The sequence below is a fragment of the Eretmochelys imbricata genome, chromosome 11 (assembly GCF_965152235.1).
Source record: "Eretmochelys imbricata isolate rEreImb1 chromosome 11, rEreImb1.hap1, whole genome shotgun sequence".
Lineage (NCBI taxonomy): Eukaryota > Metazoa > Chordata > Testudines > Cheloniidae > Eretmochelys > Eretmochelys imbricata.
This window is the reverse complement of record NC_135582.1, coordinates 82,912,768-82,932,927: the sequence shown is the minus strand read 5'-3', so window position 1 is coordinate 82,932,927 and position 20,160 is coordinate 82,912,768. Positions and strand designations below refer to the sequence as shown.

Sequence of the window (20,160 nt, the reverse complement as noted above, 5' to 3'; positions counted from 1 at the left end):
TGGCAGGGGGGTCTCCATGGAGGCACACAGCTGTGCTACAGTGGCGTTTGCAGGCTGTCCGCAGCCGGCGATGGCGTTCCGTTGGCAGGGGGGGTCTCCATGGAGACACACAGCTGTGGTACAGTGGCGTTTGCAGGCTGTCCGCAGCCGGCGATGGCGTTCGGTTGGCAGTGGGTCTCCATGGAGACACACAGCTGTGCTACAGTGGCGTTTGCAGGGTCTCCGCAGCCAGCGATGGCGTTCGGTTGGCAGGGGGTCTCCATGGAGGCACACAGCTGTGCTACAGTGGCGTTTGAAGGCTCTCCGCAGCCGGCGATGGCGTTCGGTTGGCAGGGGGGTCTCCATGGAGGCACACAGCTGTGCTACAGTGGCGTTTGCAGGCTGACCGCAGCCGGCGATGGCGTTCGGTTGGCAGGGGGGTCTCCATGGAGGCACACAGCTGTGCTACAGTGGCGTTTGCAGGGTCTCCGCAGCCAGCGATGGCGTTCGGTTGGCAGGGGGTCTCCATGGAGGCACACAGCTGTGCTACAGTGGCGTTTGCAGGCTCTCCGCAGCCGGCGATGGCGTTCGGTTGGCAGGGGGTCTCCATGGAGGCACACAGCTGTGCTACAGTGGCGTTTCCAGGCTCTCCGAAGCCGGCGATGGCGTTCCGTTGGCAGGGGGGGTCTCTATGGAGGCACACAGCTGTGCTACAGTGGCGTTTGCAGGCTCTCCGCAGCCGGCGATGGCGTTCGGTTGGCAGGGGGGTCTCCATGGAGACACACAGCTGTGCTACAGTGGCGTTTGCAGGCTCTCCGCAGCCGGCGATGGCGTTCGGTTTGCAGGGGGGTCTCCATGGAGACACACAGCTGTGCTACAGTGGCGTTTGCAGGCTGACCGCAGCCGGCGATGGCGTTCGGTCTGCAGGGGGGTCTCCATGGAGACACACAGCTGTGCTACAGTGGCGTTTGCAGGCTCTCCGCAGCCGGCGATGGCGTTCGGTTGGCAGGGGGGTCTCCATGGAGACACACAGCTGTGCTACAGTGGTGTTTGGAGGCTCTCCGCAGCCGGCGATGGCGTTCGGTTGGCAGGGGGGTCTCCATGGATACACACAGCTGTGCTACAGTGGCGTTTGCAGGCTCTCCGCAGCCGGCGATGGCGTTCGGTCGGCAGGGGGGTCTCCATGGAGGCACACAGCTGTGCTACAGTGGCGTTTGCAGGCTGACCGCAGCCGGCGATGGCGTTCGGTTGGCAGGGGGGGTCTCCATGGAGGCACACAGCTGTGCTACAGTGGCGTTTGCAGGCTCTCCGCAGCCGGCCATGGCGTTCGGTTGGCAGGGGGAGTCTCCATGGAGACACACAGCTGTGCTACAGTGGCGTTTGCAGGCTCTCCGCAGCCGGCGATGGCGTTCCGTTGGCAGGGGGTCTCCATGGCGGCACACAGCTGTGCTACAGTGGCGTTTGCAGGCTCTCCGCAGCCGGCCATGGCGTTCGGTTGGCAGCGGGGTCTCCATGGAGGCACACAGCTGTGCTACAGTGGCGTTTGCAGGCTGACTGCAGCCGGCGATGGCGTTCGGTTGCCAGGGGGGTCTCCATGGAGGCACACAGCTGTGCTACAGTGGCGTTTGCAGGCTCTCCGCAGCCGGCGATGGCGTTCGGTTGGCAGGGGGGTCTCCATGGAGGCACACAGCTGTGCTACAGTGGCGTTTGCAGGCTGACCGCAGCCGGCGATGGCGTTCCGTTGGCACGGGGGGGTCTCCATGGAGGCACACAGCTGTGCTACAGTGGCGTTTGCAGGCTCTCCGCAGCCGGCGATGGCGTTCGGTTGGCAGGGGGGTCTCCATGGAGGCACACAGCTGTGCTACAGTGGCGTTTGCAGGCTGACCGCAGCCGGCGATGGCGTTCGGTTGGCAGGGGGGTCTCCATGGAGACACACAGCTGTGCTACAGTGGCGTTTGCAGGCTGACCGCAGCCGGCGATGGCGTTCGGTTGGCAGGGGGGTCTCCATGGAGGCACACAGCTGTGCTACAGTGGCGTTTGCAGGCTCTCCGCAGCCGGCGATGGCGTTCGGTTGGCAGGGGGTCTCCATGGAGGCACACAGCTGTGCTACAGTGGCGTTTGCAGGCTCTCCGCAGCCGGCGATGGCGTTCGGTTGGCAGGGGGGTCTCCATGGAGGCACACAGCTGTGCTACAGTGGCGTTTGAAGGCTCTCCGCAGCCGGCGATGGCGTTCGGTTGGCAGGGGGGTCTCCATGGCGGCACACAGCTGTGCTACAGTGGCGTTTGCAGACTCTCCGCAGCCGGCGATGGCGTTCGGTTGGCAGGGGGTCTCCATGGAGGCACACAGCTGTGCTACAGTGGCGTTTGCAGACTCTCCGCAGCCGGCGATGGCGTTCGGCTGGCAGGGGGGTCTCCATGGAGGCACACAGCTGTGCTACAGTGGCGTTTGCAGGCTGACCGCAGCCGGCGATGGCGTTCGGTTGGCAGGGGGGGGTCTCCATGGAGGCACACAGCTGTGCTACAGTGGCGTTTGCAGGCTCTCCGCAGCCGGCGATGGCGTTCGGTTGGCAGGGGGTCTCCATGGAGGCACACAGCTGGGCTACAGTGGCGTTTGCAGGGTCTCCGCAGCCAGCGATGGCGTTCGGTTGGCAGGGGGGGTCTCCATGGAGGCACACAGCTGGGCTACAGTGGCGTTTGCAGGCTGACCGCAGCCGGCGATGGCGTTCGGTTGGCAGGGGGGGTCTCCATGGAGGCACACAGTTGTGCTACAGTGGCGTTTGCAGGCTCTCCGCAGCCGGCGATGACGTTCGGTTGGCAGGGGGTCTCCATGGAGGCACACAGCTGTGCTACAGTGGCGTTTGCAGGCTCTCCGCAGCCGGCGATGGTGTTCGGTTGGCAGGGGGGGTCTCCATGGAGGCACACAGCTGTGCTACAGTGGCGTTTGCAGGCTCTCCGCAGCCGGCGATGGCGTTCGGTTGGCAGGGGGGTCTCTATGGAGGCACACAGCTGTGCTACAGTGGCGTTTGAAGGCTCTCCGCAGCCGGCGATGGCGTTCGGTTGGCAGGGGGTCTCCATGGAGGCACACAGCTGGGCTACAGTGGCGTTTGCAGGCTGACCGCAGCCGGCGTTGGCGTTCGGTTCGGCAGGGGGGTCTCCATGGAGACACACAGCTGTGCTACAGTGGCGTTTGCAGGCTCTCCGCAGCCGGCGATGGCGTTCGGTTGGCAGGGGGTTCTCCATTGAGGCACACAGCTGTGCTACAGTGGTGTTTGCAGGCTCTCCGCAGCCGGCCATGGCTTTCGGTTGGCAGGGGGGGTCTCCATGGAGACACACAGCTGTGCTACAGTGGTGTTTGCAGGCTCTCCGCAGCCGGCGATGGCGTTCCGTTGGCAGGGGGGGTCTCCATGGAGACACACAGCTGTGCTACAGTGGCGTTTGCAGGCTGTCCGCAGCCGGCGATGGCGTTCGGTTGGCAGGGGGGTCTCCATGGAGGCACACAGCTGTGCTACAGTGGCGTTTGCAGGCTCTCCGCAGCCGGCGATGGCGTTCGGTCGGCAGGGGGTCTCCATGGAGGCACACAGCTGTGCTACAGTGGCGTTTGCAGGCTGTCCGCAGCCGGCGATGGCGTTCGGTTGGCGGGGGGGTCTCCATGGAGGCACACAGCTGGGCTACAGTGGCGTTTGCAGGCTCTCCGCAGCCGGCGATGGCGTTCGGTTGGCAGGGGGGGGTCTCCATGGAGGCACACAGCTGTGCTACAGTGGCGTTTGCAGGCTGTCCGCAGCCGGCGATGGCGTTCGGTTGGCAGGGGGGGTCTCCATGGCGGCACACAGCTGTGCTACAGTGGCGTTTGCAGGCTCTCCGCAGCCGGCGATGGCGTTCGGTTGGCAGGTGGGTCTCCATGGAGGCACACAGCTGTGCTACAGTGGCGTTTGCAGGCTCTCCGCAGCTGGCGATGGCGTTCGGTTGGCAGGGGGGGTCTCCATGGAGGCACACAGCTGTGCTACAGTGGCGTTTGCAGGCTGACCGCAGCCGGCGATGGCGTTCGGTTGGCAGGGGGTCTCCATGGAGGCACACAGCTGTGCTACAGTGGCGTTTGCAGGCTGTCCGCAGCCGGCGATGGCGTTCGGTTGGCAGGGGGTCTCCATGGAGGCACACAGCTGTGCTACAGTGGCGTTTGCAGGCTCTCCGCAGCCGGTGATGGCGTTCGGTTGGCAGGGGGGTCTCCATGGAGGCACACAGCTGTGCTACAGAGGTGTTTGAAGGCTCTCCGCAGCCGGCGATGGCGTTCGGTCGGCAGGGGGGTCTCCATGGAGGCACACAGCTGTGCTACAGTGGCGTTTGCAGGCTCTCCGCAGCCGGCGATGGCGTTCGGTTGGCAGGGGGGTCTCCATGGAGGCACACAGCTGTGCTACAGTGGCGTTTGCAGGCTCTCCGCAGCCGGCGATGGCGTTCGGTGGGCAGGGGGGTCTCCATGGAGGCACACAGCTGTGCTACAGTGGCGTTTGCAGGCTCTCCGCAGCCCGCGATGGCGTTCGGTTGGCAGGGGGGTCTCCATGGAGGCACACAGCTGTGCTACAGTGGCGTTTGCAGGCTCTCCGCAGCCGGCGATGGCGTTCGGTTGGCAGGGGGGGGTCTCCATGGCGGCACACAGCTGTGCTACAGTGGCGTTTGCAGGCTCTCCGCAGCCGGCGATGGCGTTCGGTTGGCAGGGGGGTCTCCATGGAGACACACAGCTGTGCTACAGTGGCGTTTGCAGGCTCTCCACAGCCGGCGATGGCGTTCGGTTGGCAGGGGGGTCTCCATGGAGACACACAGCTGTGCTACAGTGGCGTTTGCAGGCTCTCCACAGCCGGCGATGGCGTTCGGTTGGCAGGGGGGTCTCCATGGAGACACACAGCTGTGCTACAGTGGCGTTTGCAGGCTGACCGCAGCCGGCGATGGCGTTCGGTCGGCAGGGGGGTCTCCATGGAGGCACACAGCTGTGCTACAGTGGCGTTTGCAGGCTCTCCGCAGCCGGCGATGGCGTTCGGTTGGCAGGGGGGGGGTCTCCATGGAGACACACAGCTGTGCTACAGTGGCGTTTGCAGGCTGACCGCAGCCGGCGATGGCGTTCGGTTGGCAGGGGGGTCTCCATGGAGGCACACAGCTGTGCTACAGTGGCGTTTGCAGGCTGACCGCAGCCGGCGATGGCGTTCGGTCGGCAGGGGGGTCTCCATGGAGGCACACAGCTGTGCTACAGTGGCGTTTGCAGGCTGACCGCAGCCGGCGATGGCGTTCGGTCGGCAGGGGGGTCTCCATGGAGGCACACAGCTGTGCTACAGTGGCGTTTGCAGGCTCTCCGCAGCCGGCGATGGCGTTCGGTTGGCAGGGGGGTCTCCATGGAGACACACAGCTGTGCTACAGTGGCGTTTGCAGGCTGACCGCAGCCGGCGATGGCGTTCGGTTGGCAGGGGGTCTCCATGGAGGCACACAGCTGGGCTACAGTGGCGTTTGCAGGCTGACCGCAGCCGGCGATGGCGTTCGGTTGGCAGGGGGGGTCTCCATGGAGGCACACAGCTGTGCTACAGTGGCGTTTGCAGGCTGACCGCAGCCGGCGATGGCGTTCGGTTGGCACGGGGGGGTCTCCATGGAGGCACACAGCTGTGCTACAGTGGCGTTTGCAGGCTCTCCGCAGCCGGCGATGGCGTTCGGTTGGCACGGGGGGGTCTCTATGGAGGCACACAGCTGTGCTACAGTGGCGTTTCCAGGCTCTCCGCAGCCGGCGATTGCGTTCGGTCGGCAGGGGGGTCTCCATGGAGGCACACAGCTGTGCTACAGTGGCGTTTGCAGGCTCTCCGCAGCCGGCGATGGCGTTCGGTTGGCAGGGGGGTCTCCATGGAGGCACACAGCTGTGCTACAGTGGCGTTTGCAGGCTGACCGCAGCCGACGATGGCGTTCGGTTGGCAGGGGGGGATCCATGGAGGCACACAGCTGTGCTACAGTGGCGTTTGCAGGCTGACCGCAGCCGGCGATGGCGTTCGGTTGGCAGGGGGGTCTCCATGGAGGCACACAGCTGTGCTACAGTGGTGTTTGCAGGCTCTCCGCAGCCGGCGATGGCGTTCGGTCGGCAGGGGGGTCTCCATGGAGGCACACAGCTGTGCTACAGTGGCGTTTGACGGCTCTCCGCAGCCGGCGATGGCGTTCGGTTGGCAGGGGGTCTCCATGGAGACACACAGCTGTGCTACAGTGGCGTTTGCAGGCTCTCCGCAGCCGGCGATGGCGTTCCGTTGGCAGGGGGGTCTCCATGGAGGCACACAGCTGTGCTACAGTGGCGTTTGCAGGCTGACCGCAGCCGGTGATGGCGTTCGGTTGGCAGGGCGGGGTCTCCATGGAGGCACACAGCTGTGCTACAATGGCGTTTGCAGGCTCTCCGCAGCCGGCGATGGCGTTCGGTTGGCAGGGGGTCTCCATGGAGGCACACAGCTGTGCTACTGGTTTCAGAGTAGCAGCCGTGTTAGTCTGTATTCGCAAAAAGAAAAGGAGTACTTGTGGCACCTTAGAGACTAACGAATTTGTTTGAGCATGAGCTTTCGTGAGCTACAGCTCACTTCATCAGATGCATACCGTGGAAACTGCAGCAGACTTTATATATACACAGAGAATATGAAACAATACCTCCTCCCACCCCACTGTCCTGCTACAGTGGCTTTTGCAGGCTGTCCGCAGCCGGCGATGGCGTTCGGTTGGCAGGGGGGTCTCCATGGAGGCACACAGCTGTGCTACAGTGGCGTTTGCAGGGTCTCCGCAGCCGGCGATGGCGTTCCGTTGGCAGGGGGGGTCTCCATGGAGGCACACAGCTGTGCTACAGTGGCGTTTGCAGGCTCTCCGCAGCCGGCGATGGCGTTCGGTTGGCAGGGGGGTCTCCATGGAGGCACACAGCTGTGCTACAGTGGCGTTTGCAGTGGGGACAAGCCCTTAGCCCCACATCCCAGGCGGTGTTTGGGATTCAGTTGGAACCAGTGGAGATCCTCTCTCTGGCGTAGTCTGGTAAGAATATCTCATGGGATTACAACAAGGAAGGTTTCGAGTTTGAGATCCCGGAGCCCTTCCTTTTCTGGCTGGTACCTAGCCACACATCCAAAGGTGGGGAATTAGCTCACATGGAAGAGCAGTTGCTTTGCCTGTGAGAGGTTGTGGGTTCAGTGGCCGTATTCCCCATGCGCTGCTGTGCATCTTTACTCTGTCTCGTGTGATCAGCCCACCACCTCCTTTTCCTCCTGTTTTGGCCTCCCTGTCCATAGCAGTCAGGCAGAAGATCAAACGCCTTCCGTCCCAGGCCTGCAGCTAGCCAGGGGATCGAATCCACAATCTTGACCTCTTTAGCGCCAGGATCTGGCCAACTGAACAAGGCAGCCCCTGGGAAGCTCCTCAAAGCCTTCCACCAGCGTATGGTTAAAGATGTGAAAAGCATGTGAAAGTTCATCAGCTGTTGCAAGAAGTGTGAAAAGTGTATCGTGGCCATTGTGAAATCCTTTCCTTTTCTTTTATGGGGGGGCATTAGGGCTCTCTCTCTCTCTCTCTCCCGCTCTCTCTGTGCACGTGTAAGCGCATTTCCTGTTTAGAAGCATGAGAACATTTGGAAGGTTAGACAGGCTCCAGGGCGGTGGCGTTAGCTCAACTGGAAAAGTGCTGGCTTTGCATGGGAGCGGTAGTGGGATTGCTCCCCATGTTCTCCAGCCGACTCTCTTGGGGTGAGGAATTGGCCCTCTTCTTGCTGAGCACCGACCACCCTTTGCCCCCTCCCCCATGCTCCTGTGCACAAAGCTGATTGGCTAGGAGGGAGTGTCACTCAAGGACATGATGACTCTGCTCTCTGGGATGCATTGAGTGAATGAGCAGACGGGTGGGAGGTGCCTGATGCCATCATAGCTGTAGGTCACGTCACCCACATGGCCTCCTGAGCTCAGCCCACGATGGAGGCATACAGACAGCTTGGAGTGAGCCAGACCAGCTAAGGGCTGTGTGCGGCCATGTATCTGTGGGTGTCTGGCCAGGCCAAGGGAGGGGTGTTAACTGGACGCTGTGCCAGGGAGTTTGTGTAGGTCCGGTTGGAGATCCTGAGCTGGGTCTGCTCCTGGATTTGTTGGGTTAGATAAAAGTGGTGTTCTCTTCTGAAGTCTGGTGCTTGTTCTAGGGGCTAACTCTTATCCCTGCAACACATTTCATGCAGGGACCGTTGGTCTTTGTGCCAAGGTGCGTGGCTGGGATCCAGGACTATAAGTATTCCCCCTCCCCCGACACTGTTGTGCTTAAGAACCCAAAGTCCGCGGTTTACCTGGCTAGCGCCTCGGCCTGGGGCCAAAGGTGGGGAATTAGCTTAAGTGGTAGAGGGCTCACTTTGCCTGTGAGCAGTAGCGGGATTGATGCCCACATTCTCCAAGCGCTGACTTGTTGTTTCTTCTCCCTTCCCTCTTGGCCAGTGTGTTCAGCCCACCTGCCTCTTTCTTCTCCTGTGTTAGCTTTCCTGTCATTAGCAGTAGGCAGAAAAGCAAAAGAGCAAAAGCCATTTTTCACCGTGCCTCAGTGGGTCACAACTGAGAATACCAAATTCAGGGCAAACTGCTGAGAAATGGGGCAGACACACCCCAAAAGTGGTGGTTATACTCCCATAAGAGATACCAAACCAGCAACAAAAGTAAACTTCTGTTTCACCACATTGGCTAAGAAGAAGTCAGAAAAGCAGTCTCCTTAGGCATTCCAGTCTTTATATTGTCTCCAAAAACACTGAAATTACTGATGAGTGGTTATTGGAAACCAATTTCATCAACCAAAAGGGTTCTTCTGATCGTAAAGGACCAGCCACATACCCAGGTTTCAGAGTAGCAGCCGTGTTAGTCTGTATCCACAAAAAGAAAAGGAGTCCTTGTGGCACCTTAGAGACTAACCAATTTATCTGAGCATAAACTTTCGTGAGCTACAGCTCACTTCATCGGATGCATGTAGTGTATTTTCCACTACATCCGATGAAGTGAGCTGTAGCTCCCGAAAGCTTACGCTCAGATAAATTGGTTAGTCTCTAAGGTGCCACAAGTCCTCCTTTTCTTTATACCCAGGTTGATATACAACTCAGATCTTAGCCCAGTAATCATGCTGTTGCTAATCCTTTAGTATCTAAGATCTAAAGGTTTATTTGAAGGAAGAAAGGAAGGAAGGAAGGTGAGAGTTAAAATTGGCTAAAATTTAGGAATCAAATACATACCATAACTGCAAAGTTCTGAGATCAGGCTTGCAGCCGTGATGCAATAAACTGTTGGCTTATTAAGTCTCTGGTTGTTTCTGAATCATTGGAAGGTCCTCAGTCCTTTGATTAGAATGCTCCCATTAGTATACGGTCATAGTCAAGAGGTTTGAGCAGGAAAGAGGCCAAATGGAGATGTGTCCAGGGCCTTTTATAGCTTGTGGATGGAAACCCCCATTGTTTCAAACAAAGCCCTCAGCAGAGATAGTGGAAAATTACAGGTAACAAGATGGTGTTTGGAGTCGCATGATTCCGCTTAGTCACAGCAGAAACCATGATCTGTACTCCAGATGGAACGTTCACAGGAAAGTCCATGGAGCGTAGATAGGTGTGTGACCTTATCGAATTGAACTATGACCATATAGACCATTATTGCAACCCCTGTCATATAGTTGCAACAAATCTTGTACAAAGATGGTGAAGTGAGGTGTCTATGAAAAGGTTGTAATTTGCTGGTTATGCATATGCTGTCTGTATGTGTATATTATTCTTGCATTTGAAGTTAGGAATACTGGCTATGTACTTGAAATTGCTGAGCTTGAATTAATATGCAAACTAGATACCATTAACTTGGGTTTGAACAGAGACTGGGAGTGGCTGGGTCATTACACAAATTGAATCTATTGCTCCATGTTAAGTATCCTCACACCTTTTTGTCAACTGTCTAAATGGGCCATTTTGATTATCACTACAAGATTTTTTCTCCTGCTGATAATAGCTCATCTTAACTAATTAGCCCCTCACAGTTTGTATGGCAACTTCCAATTTATCTGTATGTATATATATATATATATGTTCCAGTCTATGCATCTGATGAAGTGGGTTTTAGCCCACAAAAGCTTATGCTCAAATAAAATTGTTAGTCTCTAAGGTGCCACAAGTACTCCTTTTCTTTTTGCAGATACAGACTTAACACGGCTGCTACTCTGAGAGCTGTATTTCACTGTTTGCTTCTGAGTAGCACCAATGAAGCATTTGGCCAGCTGACTGAGAAAGGGCTGAACTTTTCACTTCAGAGAAAAAATGCATGAAAACAGTTTTATGAACAAGTAGCTAAAGACACAAACCAAACCAACTCCGACCGTGACAACCCCTCCCCCAAGAAATAAAAATACAAACATGGAATGCTAAGGAGGTCGCGTGCTGATGGGCTCAGTGTACAGCTTCCCCCGGGTTTATATCTGGTGCCTCCCTCCTCTCTGCACAACGTCAGGTTCTTCCTCTCTGACCCTCAGAGGAGCAGCCCCAGCAGGGAGTTGCAGCAGGGAAGGGGGGAGAGAGGGGCAGTTTCTGCAGCCCCCACAGCAGGTCCCAGCAGCCATGGGGAGGAGCTGCCAGGGCATCTCTGCTGGGTCTCAGGCACTCAGGGCAGAGAAGCAGCTCCCCAGGCTGGCGTTGTAAATCCGAGACCAGGTGCTCTCATCTCTGTGACCCTTTCCCCCTCCAGACTCTCTGCCATCTGAGCTAGAGCCAGCTGGGGAACAGGGAGCTGCAGCCTCTGTAACCAAATGAGAACGTACAAAAGTGGGTCCCATTACCCAGACTGAGAACTGCAGTGACATTTCTGCTCAGTGTCAGGTGCCCAGGACAGAGGCAGCTCCCTGGGATCCAGGCCTGTCCCAGCCAGACCAGGGCTGCTGGGGAGTGTGAGAAATAGTCCCAGCCTCCCCCAGGACTGAGCCCTGCCCCTCACACTCTGATTCTCTCTCCCTAGTGACTGTGACTCTGGATCCAGACACGGCTCATCCCCAGCTCATCCTATCTGAGGATCGGAAAAGTGTGAGAAGGGGATACACCCGGCAGGATCTGCCTGACAATCCTGAGCGATTTGACACTGAGCTCTGTGCTGGGATGTGTGGGATTCACCTGGGGGAGACATTGCTGGGAGGTGGAGCTGGGGGATGGGAGGCGCTGGGCTGTGGGGGTGGCCAGAGAGTCTGTGAGGAGGAAAGGCTGGATCAGTCATAACCCTGAGGGGGGGATCTGGGCTGTGCAGCGGTGGGGGCATCGGTTCCAGGCTCTCACCTTCCCTGAGATCCCCCTTCCCCTGAGCCGGGTCCCCAGAAGGATCTGGGTTTCTCTGGACTGTGAATGGGGGCAGGTGGCACTTTTTGATGCTGATAACGAGGCCCCGATCTTCACTTTCCCACCAGCCTCTTTCACCGGGCAGCGAATTCGTCCCTGGTTCTGGACAGGATCCTGGCCCAAACAGTGTAGCTGAGATGTGGGGTGGGGGTGGGGGGATTTTGATGTTGCACCCCATAATGCTTTACAGAAATGTGCTTATGAGTGCAAATGTGACATAACTGTAATATGCTTTATGCTAAAAATGCCATGTAACATATCTTTGCAAAGATTATGATCTACTGAATATATTCATCCTATTTGTATGCATGTGTCATTTTTATTTCTGAAGTTATGAGCGTTGGCTCTATGCTTGTATTTGAAGCATTTGCTGTGGAAAACACATAAGGGAGGTTTGGCCAACATATTCATAGATTCATAGATATTTAGGTCAGAAGGGACCATTATGATCATCTAGTCCGACCTCCTGCACAACGCAGGCCACAGAATCTCACCCACCCACTCCTGTGAAAAACCTCTCGCTTATGTCTGAGCTATTGAAGTCCTCAAATCGTGGTTTAAAGACTTCAAGGAGCAGAGAATCCTCCAGCAAGTGACCCGTGCCCCATGCTACAGAGGAAGGCGAAAAACCTCCAGGGCCTCTTCCAATCTGCCCTGGAGGAAAATTCCTTCCCAACCCCAAATATGGCGATCAGCTAAACCCTGAGCATATGGGCAAGATTCACCAGCCAGATACTACAGAAAATTCTTTCCTGGGTAACTCGGATCCCACCCCATCTAATATCCCATCACAGGCCATTGGGCCTATTTACCATGAATATTTAATTTCCAAAACCATGTTATCCCATCATACCATCTCCTCCATAAATTTATCGAGTTTAATCTTAATCTTATTGTGAAGGGACTATTCAAGTAATTGACTGACAATGGACCTTGGGAGACTCCAATACATGTCTGAGGAGCCTTCCTGGGAACGTTCAAGGTAGCATGCGAGCAATGCCTGCCAACTGAGTCATGCATGGACATGTGACTTGCCCATCTGACTCCCAGCTCCCTCTTGCTGTTGTAATTTTGCACAGAAGAACAAAGGGATTTCCTCCCACAAGATAGAGAATATAAAAGGCCCTGGAAGCCCCTCCATTTTGTCTTCAGATGGCTCAAGAGATGGCTTCTACACCCCAAAGAGATGCCTGAAAGCAACTGGAACAAAGGACAGTAACTACAGGGGTGGGAGTGATTGCTGGAACCAGGCCATAAACTACAGCTTTGGTCTGAAAAGGATTATACCAGAGATAACATCCAGGGTGAGAAGTTAGTAGCTGTAACTAGATCCTTAGTGTATTAAGTTAGCCTTGCGTATTTCGATTTATTTTACTTAGTAACTTACCTTGTTCTGTCTGTTATTACTTGAAACCATTTAAATCCTACCTTTTATACTTAATAAAATCATTTTTGTTTATTAATAAACCCAGAGTAAGTGATTAATACCTGGGGGAGAAAACAGCTGTGCATCTCTCTCTAACAGTGTTATAGAGGGTGGACAATTTATGAATGGACCTTGTATAAGCTTTATAAAGAGTAAAAATGATTTAATTGGGGTTTGGATCCCATTGGTAGCTGGGTGTCTGGGTGCTGGAGACAGGTACCCTGCTGAGCTGTTTTCAGTGAATTCTGCAGCTTTGGGGGCATGGCCCAGACCCTGGGTCTGTGTTGGGAGGCTAGCATGTCTGGCTCAACAAAGCAGGATTCTGGGGGGGCCAGGCTGGCAGGGAAAACTGGCTCAGAAGTAATTTTGGCACATCAGGTAACAGTCCCAACGGGGGCTCTGTGACCGAACCCATCACAGGGATATCCCCTTGAAATCAACCTCTCTAGTCTCACGCACACTTGTCTTTGTGACACTGGACGTTTCCTGTCTTCCTTCAGACTTTCTGCCATGCAATCTCTATGACCCTGGAGGGCCTGACAGGTGTCTGACCTGTCGAAGTATAGGAAGCAGGGGCAGCTTCTCTACCTCCTCCGATCTCATCGACCCACGGCTTTTGCCGCCCGTATGGCACTGTCCTCTATGGCGCAGGAGGACTGTGGGAATTCTGGCTCAGACAGTGCTCCTGAAACGTGGTGGGAATAGTTCAATGGGCATGAAAAAATGGGTGTCTCTAATCACAGTCATCCTAGTCTCTATGATACTGGAGGACTCTCATCTACCTAGCCTGGGACTCATCTGTATGACCTTGGAGGACACCTGTCTACCCAACTCCAATATCTAATCTCTTTGACACTCCCCCTCCCGCCCTGCAGCCCCAGGGATGGGAAGGAGGGGGTGTGAATAGCTCTGGAGCTGCAGGAGGAGCATAGGGGCCCTGAAGGGCACATGTGGGGGCTGCAGGATGAGAACTGTTGGAGGGTCAGGGACAGAAGTGATGTGGGGCTTGGGGCTGTAACTACTAGCGGGTCTGGGGGACAGGCAGATGTGGGGGTGGCAAGGACAGCAAATTAATTGTGATTTGGGAGGTTTGGGGAGAAGGTGGATCCTCTGCACCAGCCGGGAGCCTGGGAGATAGAGACCCAGTCCCAGGGACTGGGAAGTGTGACCTCCAGGCTACTGGGGAAGGGATGCTGTGGTGAGGAGGAGGGGTGGGGGGGATGTCATTTGGATGAAGGTGAGCTGGCTGCAGGGAGGAGAGAGGCAGGTACAGAGCAGCTTTAATCAGAAGGGAGAGTAGAAATCAAAGTGTCTGGGGGGGAATAAAGTAAAACAAGTGTAAATAGAGAAACCTGGGGAAAGGCATGGGGGGAACTAATGTGAAAAGAGTGAAAGCAAAACAATCCTGAAACCAGAAAACCTCTTTGGGGCAGAGGAGAGGAAGGGAAGAGCTCGGGGAGAAAACTGGAAACCTGTGTTGGAATGACTTGTGATAGGGAATAAAAGAGATTTAGGGGCAGACAGAGAAATAAATGGATGGAAAACAAGTGCTAGCTAAAATGATGTGAAAAACCGGGTGAAATAAAATAAAAGGGAGAAGGAAAGAAAACACGAGAGGGAGATCTATAAAATCTTTCTGAATGTGTGACTGTAACTCATTAGCAGGGGTGAAAGTAAGCAGAGGGACTTACTGGTACCCCGGGTCCCCCCTGGGCAAGGTGTGGGGGGTGGCTCTGGCCACCGGAAGGGGGGGCCTCGTGTGGACGGGGGGGCTGGGGATCAGGCTCCCCCAGGCAGCCCTTCATTGCCGCCACTGTGATTTGAAGGGCCACCCAAGGCCCCTGCCCCTTTTGGCCCCCCCATCAGGGGCCCTGCCGGACCCTACTGCAGGGCTGCCGACGCGGGGGAGCAAAAGTAGTAGCGCTTTAACGTTGGCTGGTACCGGCGGCCAGTTCTCACCAGCACGCCATAGCGGCCTGCACCAGCCACCTTCACCCCTGCTCATTAATTCCTACCCAGAGCTCATTTGCAATATTTCCACTTTAATGCCTTTCAGGACAATGCATCAAATTTTTGACTGTTTTTACCACATGGTCTGGTTATGAAAGTTCCCTCCCAGTCTCTTTAAGCCTGACATTTACTTAATGTAAATAAAGCATATAAAAATGTTTCCTTGTTTATATCCCTTTCATTTTCCAGCTGAGATTTTTGAAGATAGTCGTGGAATTTTTTTTTCTCCTGATGTGGTTGTGTCACCGAACACTAATGGGGATATGCATGTCTGTCACTCTGGGATTGCTTACAATGCAATGTAAGCCCAGGGTTACTGAGTCTGGAGTCAGCTGGCCCATGTTGGAGAACCCTGGGCTTGAGCATCGACACTGTTTCTTAACCCTACATAAAGACATTTCTAACCTAGGGTCAAACCTGGGGCTCTGGTGTCCACACTGCAGCATGTAGACCTGAGTCAAACCAACCTTACCCCAGATTCCCCAACACCCACCTGAAATGTGGCCGCTGTGGCCCTTTGACCATGTTTCAGGGTAGCAAAACTTCCCCGCCCACCCTGCTTGTTACAGGAAGTTTGAACAGCCCACCAACACAGACTGCCAAGGAGTGATTTGGTCTGTGTGTGCCCAGCTACCAGAGCCAGCAACATGGAGAAGGCACCTTTTGAAGAAGTCCTCTTGTTTGCGCTTTCACTCCTGCGTCAGAAAAAGGACAGAGCTTCCTTGAAGTGCTGGTGGATATTTCAGAGGAATTTTCTGACCCACCAAAGGTACCTGATGGACTGTATGATGGAGCAGGAGGAGAAGGAGTACCCTGGCATGGCAGAATCACACTGGCATATGCTGCTCAGTATAACTGGCATAGCTGCTGGTATTCCCTAGGTAGACTGGCACAGGGCCTCAAGCAGAGACTGGTGAGATCACATCATCCTGCAGACCTGGGATGCCCACCAGACAGTCCAGAGTTTAAGCAGGAAAAAAAGGTACTCTCCTTTAAAAAACAAACAGTTTGAAAGAAACAGAGAAAAAAGAAAATAACAAGCAGAAATAACAGTATTTAAAATACATGCTATATTTACAGTCAGGAAATGTGAGAATTACAAACAATTAAATGTAATAATCAGAACGCAGAGAAGAGAGTGTCCAAAATCTGTGAGAATAAGGCCCTAAAATAGCTTTTCTCATGAACAAAGGGATTGATTTAATAAGCCATCCAATAACACAATCACTTTCCATAATATTTAACAGTTTTATTCCCTCTCTCTTTACTTATCCCCTTTCCCTTTCTTTCTCTCTCCATTTCCTTCCAGCATCTCCCTCCCCAGAAAAGCCCCATGTTCCCCTTTCCAGTCTTCAGCTTCTCCTCTCCCTACCATAGGCGCCGACTTCTACTGGCGCCGGTGGGTGCTCGACCCCTCTCAGCCCCGGCCCCACCCCGACTCCACCCCAGCCCCGCCCCCTCCCGTCCCTATTCCAACCCCTTCCCCAAATCCCTGCCCCGGCTCCGCCTCCTCCCCTGAGCGCACCACGTTCCCACTCCTTCCCCTCCCTCCCGGAGCCGGCTACAGCTGTTTGGCGGTGGCAAGCGCTGGGAGGTAGGCGGAGGAGCGGGAACGCGGCGCCCTCAGGGAAGGGGGAGGAGGAGGAGATGGGGGAGCAGGGATGGGAGCTTGGCTGCTGGAGGGTGCAGAGCACTCACTAATTTTTCCCCATGGGTGCTCCAGCCCTGCAGCACCCACAGAGTCGGTGCCTATGCTCCCGTCAACCCCCCATCTCCTCTGTCTCCCCTCTCTAGGCCATAGCAGTGTGTTGTAACCCATCTGAGCTGTCCCTGGGACAATGACTAGTTCAGTCCATTTCTGGTCCACAACCAGAGTGAACCCTAGTGGGATATTGCTGACTCCACCTGACTCCACCTCCCCATCTCCAGGCCTCAGGGGCAGATTTTGAGCAGGACGCCAATGCCCACCCAGAAGAAGGGAAGGATTGTCTCCCCAGTGAAAGACGCTGACATGAAAGTAAAGATCAGGGTCTCATTACCAGTATCATAAAATGCCACCCACTCCGCTTCATAGTCCAGATAAACCCCAATCTTCTTAGGCCTCTCATTCAGGGGCATGGGAGTCTCAGGGGAGGTGAGAGCCCGGTACTGATCCCCACACCGCTCCACAGCCCAGATCCCCTGCTCAGGGTTAAATCTGATCCCTCCCTTCCTCCTCATAGACTCTCTGGCGACACCCACAGCCCAAAATCCCCCATCTCCCACCTCCACCTCCCAGTAATGTTTCCCCGAGGTGAACCTCTCGCAGCCCAGCAAACAGAAAGAATGGAATCTCTCTGGATTGTCCGGCACCTCCTGCCGTGCAATTCCACGCCTCACGCTTTTCCGATCCTCAGACACAACGAGCTGGGCGTTTGCCGTGTTTGGATCCATGGTCACATTCGCTGCAGTGGAGAGAGGGAGAATCAAGACGCTAAAGGCAGAGCCAGAGGTGCAGGAATGCGGGAATGGCCCCCCCACTCCCCACGGGCCTGGCCCCCCACTCCCCACAGGCCTGGCCCCCCCACTCCCCACGGGCCTGGCCCCCTGCCCCTTCTCCTCCCCCCAAAGGCCCGCCTCCTGGCCAGGCCAGAAGCTGGAGCCCGACCTGGGGAACCTCTGCAGCTGTGGGGAGTCGTGGACCCTCCCATGGCCCTGCCCCCCAGATGACCCCCCATCCAAGGCTGATGGAGGGTCCATGGCTCTTCGCAGCAGCTGCCCGGCTGTCGCTTACCATGGCCCGGTTGCCCCTCTTTGGCCCCCCAGGCCAGGCTGGAAGCTGGATCTGGGTCAGGGTAAGAGCCATGCGGGCAACTGTGGGGAGCTGCAGAGCTTCCACCTGCCTTGGTGGGGACCCAGGGGACGGGGACTTGGGCCAGGGGCTGCTCTCGCCCCTCTCCCCATCCCAGGTCCCAGCTTCTGGCTTGGCCAAGGGGGCAGGGCCTCCGGAGGAAGAGAAGGGGCAGGGGCAGGGGCAGGGCCATGGAGGGGGGTGTGGCCTCGTGCCCCCCCCCCCCGCCCATCAGTTTTAGGAAGAAGGATCCATCACCCCTGGACAGAGCTCATCTCTGGGGGAAGGTTTGATCTGCCCCAACTCCTTCCTCCAGGATTTGCCCAGCTCTGAATGGGGAGGAGCTCCAAGATCTCATCAGAGTGCAGGGCAGAGTCACAAACCCGAGCAGGAACAGGTCAGTGACAAGAGCAAAAGGTCATCTGAGCCAGGCCTGAGATGCAGACTCTTTCCTCTCCTGCAGATGCCTCTCCCTGGGACCAGAGACCCAGGAATGCTGGGGATTTTATTCCCGTTTCTTTCTCATAGACAGAACCCCTGCTGTGCTCCTCCTTCCTAATATTTAAAGTCAGATCACACCATAACATGATCTGATATACCCCTAACTTAAGTTCAAGGCCAGGTAGAAAGGGATAACAGCCAAGAGGCCATCTCTACTAGAGGGAAGCGATCCACAGGAAAAGGGAATTAGGACAGGTTGAAGAAGCAGAGAGATAGTTTAGCACAAACAGTGCTTAAAGTAGATTGAAACACAGAGGGCCGCTCTCACAACTAGAGTCGGTGACATTGTTAGGCCAAAACTTTTGTTGGTGAAAAATTCAGATTCAATAACACAAACATTTTCCAAATCCACGTCAGTTTGGCCAAATTGTTTGTTTAAGAGAAATAAAAATATTTTAAAAAAATCAGAATATTTTGTTTTGATATTTTAAAAACTACACATTTTAATTTCTTTGGTTGGGAACAATTTTTCATTTCAAAATTTCCCTTAATCTTATTTTTAAAAAAGCAAAAAAACTTTATAAATGCTTAAAATAAAACATTTTGTTTAAATCATTTTTTTAACTCTCTACAAATTTTCATTTCTGATCTGACCCAAAACAAATTTGTCTTCAATTTTTTGAAATTGCCAATGAACTGAAATATCCACTTTTCACCCAGGTCTCCTCATGACATTATCTAAGGAGGAAGGAGGAGATTATCTGTTTTCAGCAGAGGAGAGGAAACTTCTCTCCTATCCACCACACCCCGCACACTCTCTATCTTTTAACCATCCATGGACGTTACTCCAGTTCTCATTCGATGTAAGTCATTGCAGAGTGGTACCAATGTAGACGTAGCTCACTTCCAAGGTAAAAAGTTGGGGAAGCAGCTGTCCTTTGGCTACCCTACACTGCAGTGGCCACTGCAGAACTGACCTTACCATCACCTTCCTATGCTCAGTGGCTCTGGGGTCATCTCAGCTGGGAGTTACTTGACTCTTCAAATGCATGGGTTGAATTTGCAAGCCATGTTCCCCTAACAATCATGTTCTGATTATTGTTAGTGATATTCCTGTGTATGCGGTTTGGAGGGAAAGCAGGGCTTATAATGGAAGCTCACTTGCATCCTCAACTACAGAAGACATAGGTGGCCCACAGCTGATTCAGGTGTCTCTGGCTTGGCATCCAGGTGGAATGAAGAGGGATTGAGAAGGTGGTATCACTTTTTCCATTTGAAATTAAATGTAGGCCATCTCCCATCCCAAAGCTAGATCTGACTGAGAATTCTCACCTTGTGTGAGGTCCTGGCATGGCAAAGGATAAGGCCAATATCCCATTTCAGTGTTAGTATAGATAATGCTTGTTGTGAATGAGTCAGAATTTCATGGCTGTCATGAAATCTATGCAGCTATCAAAGTTTGTTCATGGTAGCAATGTGGACCAGTGAAACTCACTCTATAGATAAGGTCCCAGCTGAGTTTCCTTTAATAGCCCATTTTTGCCACGGTTACAATACTTATATTAGCTTCAAAATTGGCTGATGAGGTCTGGCTCTTAATATTATATAAATAAAGCTGAAAACAAACAAACAATCAACAACACAGCAGTCAGCAGGACAACCCTATATGAAGACCAGTGTCCAGCATCAAAATGTAGGGGATTAAAGTTTAAATTTGAAAGTAGTTAATATGGTTTATTCTCTTTGGCAATCTAAGCACTGAAGCTGGGGGAATTTTTTTTTTTTCTGAAAAATGTAGATTTGGACTGACTGAAAGATTTCACGAATTTGTATAAAATTCAGAGAATTCTTCTGGTAGGGAAAAAACTCTGAAAAAGTTGACACACTGCTTTTTCACATTTTTGAAACAAAACAGTTTGACTTTTTGGTTCAGAAAGATTTTTCTTTTTGAAATTTGCTTCAATTTTATTTTAAAAGATGTTTTAAACCTTTATAGATTAATCAGCCATTTCTGGCCAAAAGATTTGTTTCATTCAACCAGATTTTTTCAACTTTTCAGTTTGCCCAATTTCTTTAAAAAAAAAAATCATTTTGAGCCACCCTGAAAAGATTT

At 54.2% G+C, this 20,160-nt stretch overlaps 1 protein-coding gene and 1 pseudogene across 2 annotated transcripts in view; one reads left to right on the top strand and one right to left on the bottom strand.

The window, feature by feature from the left end:
- The first annotated feature begins 5,658 nt into the window (after positions 1 to 5,658).
- On the top strand, positions 5,659 to 11,476 carry LOC144271888 (butyrophilin subfamily 1 member A1 pseudogene; annotated as a pseudogene).
- A 4,789-nt stretch (positions 11,477 to 16,265) lies between these two features.
- The window catches only part of LOC144271989 (butyrophilin subfamily 1 member A1-like), a 42,313-nt gene continuing 38,418 nt past the window's right edge, over positions 16,266 to 20,160 (bottom strand). For both annotated transcript variants that reach the window (XM_077829726.1, XM_077829727.1), the window contains one exon: positions 16,266 to 17,220. In XM_077829726.1, the coding sequence (XP_077685852.1) occupies positions 16,709 to 17,220 (512 nt within the window). In that variant the 3' untranslated portion in view covers positions 16,266 to 16,708. The remainder of the gene's footprint in view (positions 17,221 to 20,160) is intronic.